The sequence below is a fragment of the Leptidea sinapis genome, chromosome 29, assembly GCF_905404315.1.
Source record: "Leptidea sinapis chromosome 29, ilLepSina1.1, whole genome shotgun sequence".
Lineage (NCBI taxonomy): Eukaryota > Metazoa > Arthropoda > Insecta > Lepidoptera > Pieridae > Leptidea > Leptidea sinapis.
The window spans coordinates 3028006-3041797 of record NC_066293.1 but is presented as its reverse complement, the minus strand read 5'-3'; the positions used below and the strand labels follow the sequence as shown (position 1 = coordinate 3041797).

Sequence of the window (13792 nt, the reverse complement as noted above, 5' to 3'; positions counted from 1 at the left end):
ACTGTTGTTGCTATTGCTATAAAATAATCATAATCTAGTCCCAGGCTGTCCGATCACTTAGATATTCAACTGTGTATAAATGCGGTGGAAGATATACAATGAAGCGACGTCACTACGCAAACACAAGGGTGACTTCCGTAGAGTAGAGTAGTGTGTGTACAGATATAGCGCGTGTTGGATGCAGAGTTCAGGAGTACGATAATGCTGTGACCTAATTATAATTGATGAGTATAATCATTGAGTCGATAAATTCAAACAATGCCTTAAGTTTATCATTTTAACCTGATAGTTAAAACTCAAATTTTTATTGTCTTTCTTATGTCTAAAAGATTTGTAGCCATTCTCATGCTTAATAAACGAATAAAAATTGATTTTTTTGGAACGAACCTAATGGACTACAATCAGTCATTATAAAAATCAAAAAATAATCAAGCAATTTTAGTATTAACGCTATAGCACGGTAAGCGACGCCTACGGCACAACAATACACTACAGGCGTGCGGACAGCGGCCCCAGGCCTTGACTGCATTCAACTCGCGCGCTAGCTGTATATCGTCTGAAACTTAGCCTCACCACTAAGCGTGTGCAACAGAACTCACTTTTGATGTCCGGCGTGTCGGCCGACCTCACCGACGTGGAGTCATCTTCCATCTCCATCTGCATCTGTGAGCTGCGGTGCTCCTGTACGGTACAAACAGTGATATTAGTCACAGTGGCGTCGGCATCTCTTACAGCTGTACAACAAGGGCGAAGGAACCTCTCATTTCATTTATCTACACCCATGCTTTAAATCCTCTATTAAAGATTATAAAACAGTTAGATTATTGGCAACATTAAAACAAAATGTCCTTATAACCATTATATCATCCAAACGAGTGTTGTATGAAATTCAGTACAATATTACAACACTCGTATGGATGATGTAATGGTTACTAGGGCTGGCTTTTTTGATGTTAGCAGGATTCATATTATGGGTGTACATAAATTCTTGTATGCAACTGTTGATAATTAGGTGTTAAAACACTCAAGTGATACTATTATTATAAACCCACATTCGTGTTTTAATACCCAACAGTTGCATAAATAACTATTAACGACTGTTAGGTAACTTTACTGATCCGAATGTTTCGAATCTAGCGAGTAATTAATTTAATTCATTATTGAGTAATTCTAAACAAACATATGTTTTACCACGAATAGTTCTAAAGTTATACCTTCAACGACGGCAGAAACTCTTGCGGCTAACCATCCAGTACGCGAGCATGGGAAAAAAACAATTTCAATAAATAAACAAGATTATTTCGGTTTTAAAAAAGCATTCTTTGTCATCTATAATCTCTGTCTACTGTGATTTATACTCATAGTTTACTTATACTTAATCTGTGCTCATGCTCTTGTGATGAATGACCACTGCTTTACGCAATACACTTTGTAAAACTCTTACGGCCTTACAAATAAACTTGGTATAAAGTTATAACTGATGATAAACAACACAGGCAATACAATGATAATTCTGAAGTATTCCGAATAAACGCGGGAAACGTTATACGTCCGAAAAAAACCATTAGTAAGCAAAATGTCTACATGTAAATATTTTACATATTATTGGTTTATGCTTAGTTATAACTTTATGCCAATTTTATTTGTAATGCCGATAAAGTTTTTTTTATTATCCTACTCCAGAACCATCATACACTGTTATGCTTATCACACTTGCAAATTCTGTTTATACCTGAAAGGCATGTCTTTTTACTATCCCTTATGTACTTACTAAAATAATAATAATATAATGTGTTGTTGGTGTCTTGAATAAATATTTATATTCGATAGTTTACATAGCATTAAAATTATATAAAAATATGAAACGCAGAAAATGTAATACTTTTTTTAAGAAAGGCCAACCGACGCGGGTGCACAAACTGCCATTTAGGCTCGCTTTGTGAGCGCAAGGAATGACGTCATAGTTCATAACAACAAACTAGCAGAGTGGATTTATTTAGATAGATAGAAAAAAAAGGGTCACTTTCAATTTAAAGAAATGAATATCTTGCTCAAAATAAAATTATGATTAAAACTATTGATGTGGACATCATTCTAGTGTTATATATTTTGCAACAAAATAATATTTCACATTTAAATAATATACTATATATATCCTATTGAACAAACGATCACAATCATAATAGCTAATCGTTGCCTCCGAGGAGGTATATGCTGTAGGCAGCTGGTTTTTGACACTATCCTCATCTTTTTTTGGTATGTATAGGATTGGGTTTAATTAAGAGTTTTCTGGATCCCAGATGTTAGATAATTTTAGCCCGTCTACATCTATACAGCTAAAATTATGCCAAAAACCATCTGTCTACAGCAAATACCAACTCCGAGGCAACAAATGGCGCTAAACTTCATAATGACAACTATGACAAATACTATCTCGACTATTGACAACCTGACAGTCCCCCTGAAAAGGTCAAGAGACGTCGGGCTAGCTAAAATAATAAAAAAAATGTAACTTTTACGGAAAAACTAATGTAAGAACACAGTTACAGTCTGCTAACTTAAAGCATTGCTAATTCTCACTCTGTCTTCTTCTATTGACCTAAGTCAGAATGAGAAAAAACACTCCTAAGCGGCTGTTTAAAGTTAGCGGACCATTATGCATAAGGGGGTTAATCTTTTAAAAAGTGTTTTATTTAAATACTATTGTATATTAGAGAATAAATGTAAATAAAGTTTAGGTTAAGTTGTTTATTGTATTATTGGAAATAAACAAACATATTGTCTGTGTCGTATGTCTAAACAAACTAAACGCGCTGCCATTATTGGGTAGCGGTGTGTAAGTGCCTTAAAGAGCCTGTCGTAATTATTTCTAAAACAATGGTGTCTGTTGAAGCTGCAACGACTTATCATCCGCACACTGTTTACATTCTATTCTAATACAAATACTGACCAACCCGTTGATATTGCTCCCTGTTGGCACGCGCCCTGCGTCTCGCCCGCGTCTGCGTCCGTTAGTAAGCGTGCGTATAAAGCGTACGTGTATAAGTGGTTAGTAGCCGCTTACGAGATGGAAGCGTATACGTAAACATCATTAGTTTTATTAAGCATTCACACAAGCAGAGATTCATATTTAATACACACATAGGCAAATTATATTGTATCAAAATTAATATGTTTAATCCCAAAAGTGATATCACTTAAAAATATTTTTTTTTTGAAACTCTTTAGTTATGAAAGAGCGACATCTGAAGTCCGTTTCCTTATAAGCGATTATTGGGATTGGCTATGTTGTCAAAATGTAAAATAGATCCTGTAGATGGAGCCACAACCTGAGATTTGAACAAGACATAAGCACTCGGACGGAACCCAGAGGCGTGGGTTTGAGTCCAGCATCAGGCATAAATTTTGGTACAAATTAAATTTGTATATTTAATGGCGAAAGTGAGGGATGTCACTTAAAAGTAACAAATTAAATATAAAAATAAAATACATTTTTTATCTATTACTACATTATTACTTTAATTTTCTTAAAATAAAGCAGCCGATATTACTCGGTGGCAAAACATCTTTCTGCTGATGAATTTTTTTTAAATCAATCAAGCAGTTATTGATTTCAGAAATTCATTACAAACAAAAATACATACATAATAAATCATATTGGTTGAGATAAGGAAAAAAAATTGCTAGCTCTTTAAATAAGAAAACAGTTACTTTAAAAGTGCTGTACCCAACACCATAATTAAAAATAACAGTGACTTAATTTGTGGGACATAACGCGCCACAACCGACCTAATGCGTTGAGTACTACGACCACAAATAAATCGAAAAGCGCCCGCTACTCTGAGAGACGCAAATGGAATTGTATCTGCCACATTATATTAAGTACATAAATACTGGTGGGTGGAAGTACTGCCCTGTTCAGACACATACAGTTCAACTGATACAAGTTTTATGTAAATTGACAATCTACTATCCAAGCTGATTGAATCAGTATATTTTAAAATGGCTCCAAATAACTCAAAATTTAACAATAATTGCTGTCATAATTAAACCCTGTCGAAGTTTTTTTTCCTCTTAGGTAAATAATAATATAGTTATTATAATGTTTCCACGCTTGCATTACAATCTAGCCTTAACTTAGGCTAATAAGTAGTTCTACTTAAACTACTAGATAGATTAAAATAAGAATATGTCCATTAAATGTGTGTAGTAAGGGGAAGTCACTTTTATTTTATTGAATTAAGCGATATTTGGCGGAAATCCATAATTATCCAAATTTTTTGAGTTATCTTGAGTGTAAATTCGTGTCAAAGTAATTGAAGACACATCCTATCTTGACAGAATTTACTCAAAAAATTTGGAAGTCAATTTCTTAATGTGTGTTATAGATTTCTTTTTTATGGAATAGGAGGACAAACGAGCGTACGGGTCACCTGATGTTAAGTGATCACCGACGCCCACAATCTTGCAACACCAGAGGAATCATAGGAGTGTTGCCGGCCTTTAAGGAAGGTGTACGAAGAGAAAGAAGGAAGGTTTTTAAATATAGAATATCACTATTGTAGCCTGTCAAAGTGAGGATAATATCCGAGTGATCACCTCAGCGTCGTCATCGAGCAGCTCCTCCTCCACCACCTCCGCGCGGTACTCCAGCAGCAACTCCCTCAGCGGCTTGGAGTCCAGCTCGCCGCACACAAACTCGTGCTTCAGCAGCTCGCTGGAAGTCGGCCGCTTCTCAGGATCCTGCGGGACGTACAGGATTGTCTTTACAATCATTTCTTACGAGAGGTCACGGGTTTGAGTCCCGCATCGTTCATAAATTTTGGTTACAAATTTAATTTAACCATTGACGACTCTTTTTAATTTGTGTAAAAGTATGTTATATTATTATTTTTGTTGTAAGTGACAGGTGGAGAAACAAGCTTCGAAAAGACGAAAGAAAGAACAATCATTAATTCAATTAGAACAAAATGACACTTATGAATGTCAAAGATTTTATCGCGATTTAGGAAAAGTTGAGCTTAAAAGAAATAAAACTTCAATGACTTAATTGAAATCTATCCAGTACTTTCGCCGTGATGAATGAAAACCTCTATCATTTTATTTATAAAGATGAATATTTTGTCTCACTGCAACATGCAAGACTAAAAATCATGGGTGTCGTTTGGGGATCATCATCATCAGCCGGAAGACGTCCACTGCTGTACAAAGTCTTTCCCCAAAGATCTCCATGACTATCAGTCCTGGGCTGCCCTCGTCCAATGTGTTCCGGTGATCTTGACCAGATTGTCATTCCATCTTTGTGGGGGGCTATCAAAATTTCGTCTTCTGGTACGTGGTTGCCATTTGGGGACTTTACTACCCCAACGGCCTCCTGTCTGTCGAACTATGTGCTTTGCCCATTGCCACTTCAGTTTCGCAATCATTTAGGCTATGTCGTTGACTTTGGTTCTCCTACGGATCTTCTCATTTCAGATGCGATCTCGCAGGGTAACTCCGAGCATAGCTCTCTCCACTACCCGCTGAGCGACCATGAGCTTCCTCATAAGGCACATAGTTAGCGACCACGTCTGCGTTCCGTATGTCATCACTGGCAACACTCACTGGTTGAAAACCTTGACGAGTCACCTTTTTCCCGAAATTGGACCTGCCCAGCTGGATTATTTGTCCAAAGTAGATGTACTCGTCAACAATTTCGAAAGTACAATTTCCAATTCTTACGGGAGTTTAAAATAACATTGTTTAGTTACCTTAACCAGAGCCTTGGAGATGAAGTCATTGAAGGTCTTGGACCAGCGGGAAGGCTGCTCGAGTGTGGGCGGCTCGCTCTTCTGTATCTTGAGCAACACCCGCATGGGGGTCATCTCGTGGTTGGGCGGCTCCATCTGCGCGAACTCGATCAGGGTGATGCCCAGCGACCAGATGTCCACCTGACGATATAATAACGTAACATATTACAAATGCTATGAGCTTAAATCATTAATAAGTCTAGGTAGACTGTGACAGTGTTAAGTTTGTAAACGTTTGTTAGAAAATAAGTCTAGCAACACTTGTCTCTGGTTGACATATTATACTTGTCTATACTCTGTGTGCCTGCCATCTTGCTTTTGGTCTGTGATCGCGGCTGCGATAAGGTGATTATCCTTCTTGTGAAATAAGACTGGTTTTCATGTGCATCTCGTTTAAAAGTAATCCAAAGGAACCAGTATATTTTATTCAGCTATTCCAAATAACCTATCGGACAGCTGCCAAAACGTCGAAAAAATTTAGTGTACAACTAACCTTTTATTTTGAGCAATTCTCGCACACTAATACAAAGTGCCATACAAATCGCGAGTGTAAGACGTTAAGACGTAAGCTTGTCACGCACACTCAGCTAATATTCCTGGCCTGTTGTGCCGCTTGAAGTCAAAGGGCAGTTGTACAAAACAGCTATTAGACCTGCTGTTTTGTACGGATCAGAGTACTGGGCGACCAACAAGCACCACCTAACACTGTGTCACACTTATAGACAAAATTCGACATGTGTACATCAGAGGAAGCTTTAAAGTCTATTTATTTCTCCTCACAAAGATCTTAAAGCTAAAACAGTACAGTAGTGTTACATTTTTTTTTTTTTAACAGATAGTATTTTGTGAAGAGCTGGTGTCTGAAGTAGGTTGACCCTGTATTACAGATCACCAGGACCTCACCCCCAGATATAAGGATCACAATGATTAAAATAGTACACATCCGTACTAGTAGCTAGAAGAGCAACAATAGATCATAAGAATAAATGACTTTAAATTTGTAAATTACTAGTAATAAAATGTGTGTGTGTATGTGTGAAAGTTGCCCCAATAGTCGAGAAGGTCAAATAGAAACGCTTAAGGTGGTTCGGTCATATTCAAAGGTGCCCAGATGATCATATGGTGAAGCCAAAATACACATAGACATGCCAATAACGAAGAGTACGCGTGGAAGACCACCCGCCACTTGGTTGACGACGGTCCAAATAGACTTGAAAGAAGCTCATTTAATAGCTGACATGGTGCAAAACCGTACCGAATGGAAAAAAAAGGACAAAGAAGTCCGATGCCAAGTAAATAGGGAGGTCTAGGAGAAAGAAGAGGTCCAAAGGTGTCGTAAGAGGCGGCTTCGGGCATTTATCAGTGGGAGGCTACTTTGCAGAGGATGCCAGCTAGATTATGGGTACCACAACCAGTAATAATGAGCAGCACAAAGCAGTAATGAGTAAACCGTAGCTAGTGAAATTACTGGGCAAATGAGACTTAACATCTTGGCTCAAGATGAGTGGAATTATAGTGCCACTCAGAATTTTTGTGTTTTTCAAGAATCCTGAGCGGTACTGCATTGTAATGGGCAGAGTGTATCAAATACCATCTACTGAACTGTCCTGCTTGTGTCGTCCCTTATCGTCATTTATATAAGCTTCGAGTAATCCTTAGTAACAAATCCACAGTACTTTGAAATCATAGGGGTTGTCCCGGAAGGTTTCACACAGCACCACCTCCGGAGCCATCCAGTACGGGGTGCCGATGAACGTGTCATGTTTTTGCAGCGTAGACTTGTTCTTGGCCGACACGCCGAAATCAGCTGCCGACACAAAAAAGCTATTATTAATAAAAATAAAAATTCAAATTCAAAGACATATACATATTATCCTTAGATCATTTATATGTGTAGATACTGAGAGAGCTGTGAAAATTCGGAGTTGACAGTTTTTTTTTTATGGAACAGGAGGACAAACGAGCGTACGGGTCACCTGGTGTTAAGTGATCACCGCCGCCCACACTCTCTTGCAACACCAGTTGACAGTTAACCTCTAATTTGAGCAGTGCACACATACTAACACAAAGTGACATACAAATCGAGAGTGTAAGACGAAGCTTGTCACACACACTGAAGTAATAAACCTGGCCTGTTGTCAACCAAGGTTGTCTAGCAGCAAGAGGTTCTATCTGGAAATATACATTTTCTAAGAAATAAAAAATCATTCCACATCACACAAACTAAATAAAAGATACGGGTTGCATTCCGGAAGTGCCGGCAGAAGTGAATTCTTGAACATTAACGTTATGCATTTCTGAATATTTTGGTATGGTTAGGGATTAATTTTGCACAAATTGCTTTATTTATCAGTCAAATACAATATTCATTTATTGCGCTAACGTACACAAAAATGACAATTTATATTACATAAAAAATTAACATAATTTTAGAACATTACATTAAAAAGTTTATCTCTCAGAAAAATCAACTTTCATACATAATTACGACTGTCTTTCCAATTTTCGGTCAGGTCACGTGTCCGAGTGCATGTGAGTTAAACATTTCATACCCATGCGAAGAAAAGTGCTCAACGTTGCTAAAGAAGTTTTCACTTCAACAAAAGAAATTGTATATTCGACGTATTCCTGTTAAGAGGTGTCAAGGGGTGAGTTTGAAAAAAGCTAAAAAACCCGATAACTCAACAATAATTTCACTTTTGTATAATGCACATGGAGGTAAACTAAAACTATGCAAATAGGCACTCCTATCACTTCCTAACGTCAAACTACCAAAACCCTGTTTATTAAGGGACGAGACGAGCAGAAGGCTTAGGCTTAAGCTGAAGGTAATTAATACGCCCTGCCCATTATAATGCAGTGCCGTTAAGGATTATTGAAAAACCTAAAATACGGCACTTCAATTGCACTCGCCACCTTGAGACATAAGAGGTTAAGTCTCATTTGGCCAATTATTGCAACAGCTGCGGCGCCCTTCAGACCGAAACAATAATGCTTACATATTATTGCATCACATCAGAGAAAGGCCCTTGTGGTACCCATAATCTAGCCGGCATCCTGTGCAAAGAAGCCTGCCACTGGTAAATGCTTTTATTCGTCTCTTTCGCCACCTCTGACTTCCCTTTTCTTTTTATGCCCCGGGGAAGCACAGGGCAGTGGAAGGCGAGAGGAGGCGGCAGTTTTTCCATAGCACAGGATACCGGCTAGATTATGGGTACCACAATGGCGACTATTTTCGATGAAGCAGTAATGAGTAAGCATTATTGTATTTCGGTCTGAAGGGCGCCGTAGCTAGTGAAATTACTGGGCAAATGAGCATTGTATGTCTCAAGATGACGAGTTGGGTTTTGACGTTTTGGGTTTCTCACCGTCAGCTGAACGTTCTGCTCGTCTCGACCCTCACTGTCATAAAAGAAAAGTGTGAGTGAGTGTCCACTGACCCAACTTGACGCCGCCGGTCATGGTCGCGAGCACGTTGCCCGCCTTGAGGTCGCGGTGGATGACGCGGCGCGAGTGGAGGAACTCCAGCCCGCGGCACATCTCGCGGCACACGTACGCGATCTGCGACTCGCTCAGGCCCTTCTCCAGCTCCGACATCACCGAGTCCAGCGCGCCGCCGTCGCAGTACTCCAGCAGCATCTGGGGGCGTCGCACACAACACAATAATAATAATAAATCTACATTTCATACATACATAAATAAAATATACGTACACCTTCCTTAAAGGCCGGCAACGCTCTTGTGATTCCTCTGGTGTTGCAAGAGAATGTGGGCGGCGGTGATAACTTAACACCAGGTGATCCGTACGCTCGTTTGTCCTGCTATTCCATAAAAAAAAAACATAATTTACACGGTTAGCTCAGTTGGCTAGAGCACCGGCACGGAACGCCGGAGGTCGTGGATTCGAATCATTCATAAAATTTTGTTTTTCAAATTTTATTTGTGTATTAATCCTAGAAGTGAGGATTATCACTTTAAAAATATAACATATTGTTCATACATACATACATAAAATCACGCCTCTTTCCCGTAGGGGTAGGCAGAGACCACTTCTTTCCACTTGCTACGATCCTTACATACTTGTTTCGCTTCGTCCACTTTCATTATTCCTTTCATACACGCTCTTCGGTTTAGGGTACTCTTGACCTGGCTTTATTTCAAGACGTCCCTGATTTGGCCTCTTAACTAGGCCTAGGCCTAGGTCTTACCCCTTCCTTCCAACACTTTCATTCACACTGGCCTTATACACTTTTTCGTCAATCGTTCTTCATTCATTCTCTGGACATGGCCATACCATCTCAACATATAAATCTTTATTGCTGGCATAAAATCCCATACCACAATATTTAGTGGTACAAATAAATAAAATTGTATAAAGATAGCCTTTATTTCTAGATATTGGTTGTGTAGTTACATGTTTATTTTTTTATTTCCTCTATTTTTAACAATATATCTAGCTTGTCCACTGACATAGTCCTCCTCTAGGACCTTCCAGTGCTCTCTCTCCCGCGCTTCTCTACTCCAAACTGGTCCAGCAACCTTCTTTATGTCATCTTCCCACCTTAGTATCTGTCTGCCTCTCTTTCTTTTAGCATCTCTCGGGTACCAATGGGTGAGTTTCTGTGACCACTTGTTTGGGCCTTTGATCATACGACCCGTCCATTTCCACTTAAGTTTGATCACCTTTGTTTTTTCTACTATGCCCGTTAGTCTTTCTCTGTCCTTTAATTTTATGTCCAATACGCTCCTCTGCATGGTGTTTTGGCATACTTCCAGTTTTCTCATATTTTCGCTTGTAAGGGCCCAGGTTTGGCATCCATATGACATACATGGTGTTATGCAGGTGTTTAAAATCTTGCCTTTTTCTATATAAAAATATTTTCTAAATAAAATAGTATACAATACAATAATTATACATGATACGATGACGTCACGTGCATTGGCTTTCTAGCTAGGCAGGCACTGTAGATACCTCTAATTAGTTGAGCTTTGGAATATGCAAGCTGGAGATTGCTTACTGTCATTATTTAGTATCTGTATATATAGATACTCATAAAATTTCGAGCAACTATTAAAAAAAATGAGTAAGAAAAAATTTTACGAGTGTTCAATAGAAGTGTGGTTAAAAAATTACGTAACCAAATTAAACTAAATTAACTTGAACTGTTTATTTATTTAGGTCCATGAACAGGTAGGTTATGCCCAATTGCCTATATGATGTGCACGCCCCTGCTATTAAGATCAATTATATTTATACAGCTTATTTTTCATTACCTTTGTGAATCCGGGTCGAGTGACTTATATTTCATAAAACTATAGTGATAAAACAAATATTTATTGGATTAGGCGTAATTTTGTACAAATGCATAATTATCCAAATTTTTTGTAAGTTTTCTTGAGTGTAACATTTAATTTACACCAGTCACTGAACTGGAAACAATAAAACACAGAAATAAAATGTTTACGTTGTTGAATGAACAAACAAATTTAGTCTCTTCACTATTGTTACGTATCTCTTCTTCTAACAAAACACAGCGCGCCAACCGTTTCCGGCTCATTCAGTTCAGTCTCTTACCATAATTTGGCGTGTCAACATTTCTTTTAAAATATATTTAAGACCCGTGAAATATGATCATATCATCTAAAACGATCGCGTGACAATCTGGATGCTCATAATAAGACTTGATGTGAGCTGGCACAGGACCTCGATAAATGGAGAAAAGCAAGGAAGGCCTTTGCCCAGAATAATAAACTTTTTTTTAACTCTTATGGCCACCAGCACACTCCATGATTGCGTACAAATGAAATACAAGTACTCACCCAGAGCTTGTTATCGATGAAGTATGCCTCGTGCAGCTCCACTACATTGGGGTGCCGGCACTCCGAGAGGATGTCGATCTCCACCGTGAAGTCCGAGAGGTCGTCCTCGTGGTCCAGCATGCACATCTTGGCAGCAGCCAGCTGTCCCGTCACCTTGTGTTGCGCCTTGTACACCTGGAACATAAAAACAACTAAAGTAGAGTATTTGGTAACAATTGGGAACTGTAGTCTCGAAATTGTTGACGAGTACGTCTACCTTGGACAAAAAATCCAGTTAGGCAGTTAAAATTTCGGGAAAGAGGTCACTCATCGAATCCAATTCGAATGGGCAGCGTTTGGGAAGCTATGTAAAATCTTTACCTCCCAGATACTACAGTGTCTGAAGACGAAAGTTTTCAACCAGTGTGTGTAGCTAGTAGTATAGTAATTATAGGCCTTATGAGGAAGCTCATTGTCGCTCAGAGGGCAATAGACAGGGCTATTGTTAGGAGTTTCCCTGCGAGATTAAATCAGAAATAAGAGATCCGTAGGAGAACCAATGTCACCGACATAGCCCATATGATTGCGGGACTGAAGTTGCATAACTCGACGGACAGATAAGGCAATAAGGTCCTCATATACTGGAAGACATAGTGTTGGTAGGTGGATCGCGGAAATACGTTGGATGAGGGCAGTGCAGAACCGATCGTCATGGCGATCTTTGGGGAGGCCTTTGTCCAGCTCCAGCAGTGGACGTCTTCCGGCTGAAATGATGAAATACTTGGTGGGTGGTGGTCTAATTTATTAGTATTTCATTGATGTACACAGAAGTCATACATGGGCCCTTACTAAATTGAACTGTAAGAAATTAAACATATGCCAGCCACTCGATGGAGCGAAGCATGTTGGGGATCAAGATAAAAAGACCGAGTCAGGTTAGAAGACATCAGGAAAAGCAATTACTTTCGAGATATAGCAACAAATATGAGGAAAGGAAAAGTGGAACAAAATGGTACCCCAACAATGGCATAAGAAACAGGCAAAGCCAAAGGCATAAAAAGGCATAAAAGTCATTTATTTTCTCAAAATTTATTCCTTTAGAAATCTTTTTGATGTCATTTCTAACACTACTAGATACTACTACCGCTTCGGAAACAAATGGCGCTCTGAGAGAGAAGAAGCGGCGCAAGAAACTCTCCCAGGTCATTTTCTTGACATTATTTGACATTATAGTTCACGATATATGATTGCTTTACGTAGTAGCTACGGACCCTCCTAAAGATGGGAGTACAGCCTGGGTAAATTCGCTAGAGTGGCCTGGAGTCGGGTTGCCAAAGGAAACGAAACGTGTATCAGACAATAATACACAACCAAACTATGGAAGACTTCCATGCGTCGTGTAAAGGCGATACACGTGTCGAATTGGTTGAAGCAGTTTTACGTTAAGGTTAACGGCTTAAGCTGCATTCTGCATGTAGACTAACAAATATTAACGGAATTAATAGTTAAGATAACTCGTAACATTTAGATCATTATGAATTATCGCAAAATAAGGCCTAATCATTCGACACACAATAATCAACCTAGATTCACAATCACGCTCAAAAATTGTCTGAAGCAAAACTCAGCCTCCGCGTCTATTAGGCAGAGTTTTCGTGTAGTTGTGTTTCGAACGCGCTTTGAATACAACACCGCGCAATGACAAAGTGATCAGTGAGAAACTGTCCATATAACAGCAAATCCAAACTTAAAAAGGGTGGAGTGTCGTATTTTAAGTATGTGCCCCTTTAAATTAACAAAATTGTGTAACTAACTTGACGTTTTGAATCATTTTGCTAAATAATTACTAGAGACCGTATTATATGCAAATGCATATGCTTTTGCATATTTAGTACCTTTTCAGCGGTAGTTGCATATTTTAGAAAAAAAAATATGCATATTTACGCTTGATGTCGCCCATCGTTCGATGCTTTTCATAGTACGCCCAAACATTGCACTCAAAAAATTCTACCCAGGAACCTCAGTAGACGTAGAACGCTCCTTTTCCGCTTACAAAAATTTATAAAGCGATCATAGACACAATTTGTCTACAGAACATTTAGAACAGTAAATCTTAAATTTCATTGTTACCTAAGTAGGTATATCTTGTAATAGTTTCTTTCACAAATACGATTGTCAGTACATGCTTTTATAAAATAAAATAA

At 38.7% G+C, this 13792-nt stretch overlaps 2 protein-coding genes across 4 annotated transcripts in view; one reads left to right on the top strand and one right to left on the bottom strand.

Moving 5' to 3' along the window:
• The window catches only part of LOC126973288 (vesicle transport protein GOT1B), a 276130-nt gene that overhangs the window by 196218 nt on the left and 66120 nt on the right, over positions 1-13792 (top strand). The window lies entirely within an intron of this gene.
• The window catches only part of LOC126973220 (serine/threonine-protein kinase 10), a 73107-nt gene that overhangs the window by 39293 nt on the left and 20022 nt on the right, over positions 1-13792 (bottom strand). For all 3 annotated transcript variants that reach the window (XM_050820409.1, XM_050820407.1, XM_050820408.1), the window contains exons 4-9: positions 11610-11783; positions 9230-9428; positions 7466-7596; positions 5751-5930; positions 4600-4743; positions 600-681 (exon numbers count right to left, since the gene is read on the bottom strand). In XM_050820409.1, coding sequence (XP_050676366.1) covers positions 600-681; positions 4600-4743; positions 5751-5930; positions 7466-7596; positions 9230-9428; positions 11610-11783 — 910 coding nt within the window. The remainder of the gene's footprint in view (positions 1-599; positions 682-4599; positions 4744-5750; positions 5931-7465; positions 7597-9229; positions 9429-11609; positions 11784-13792) is intronic.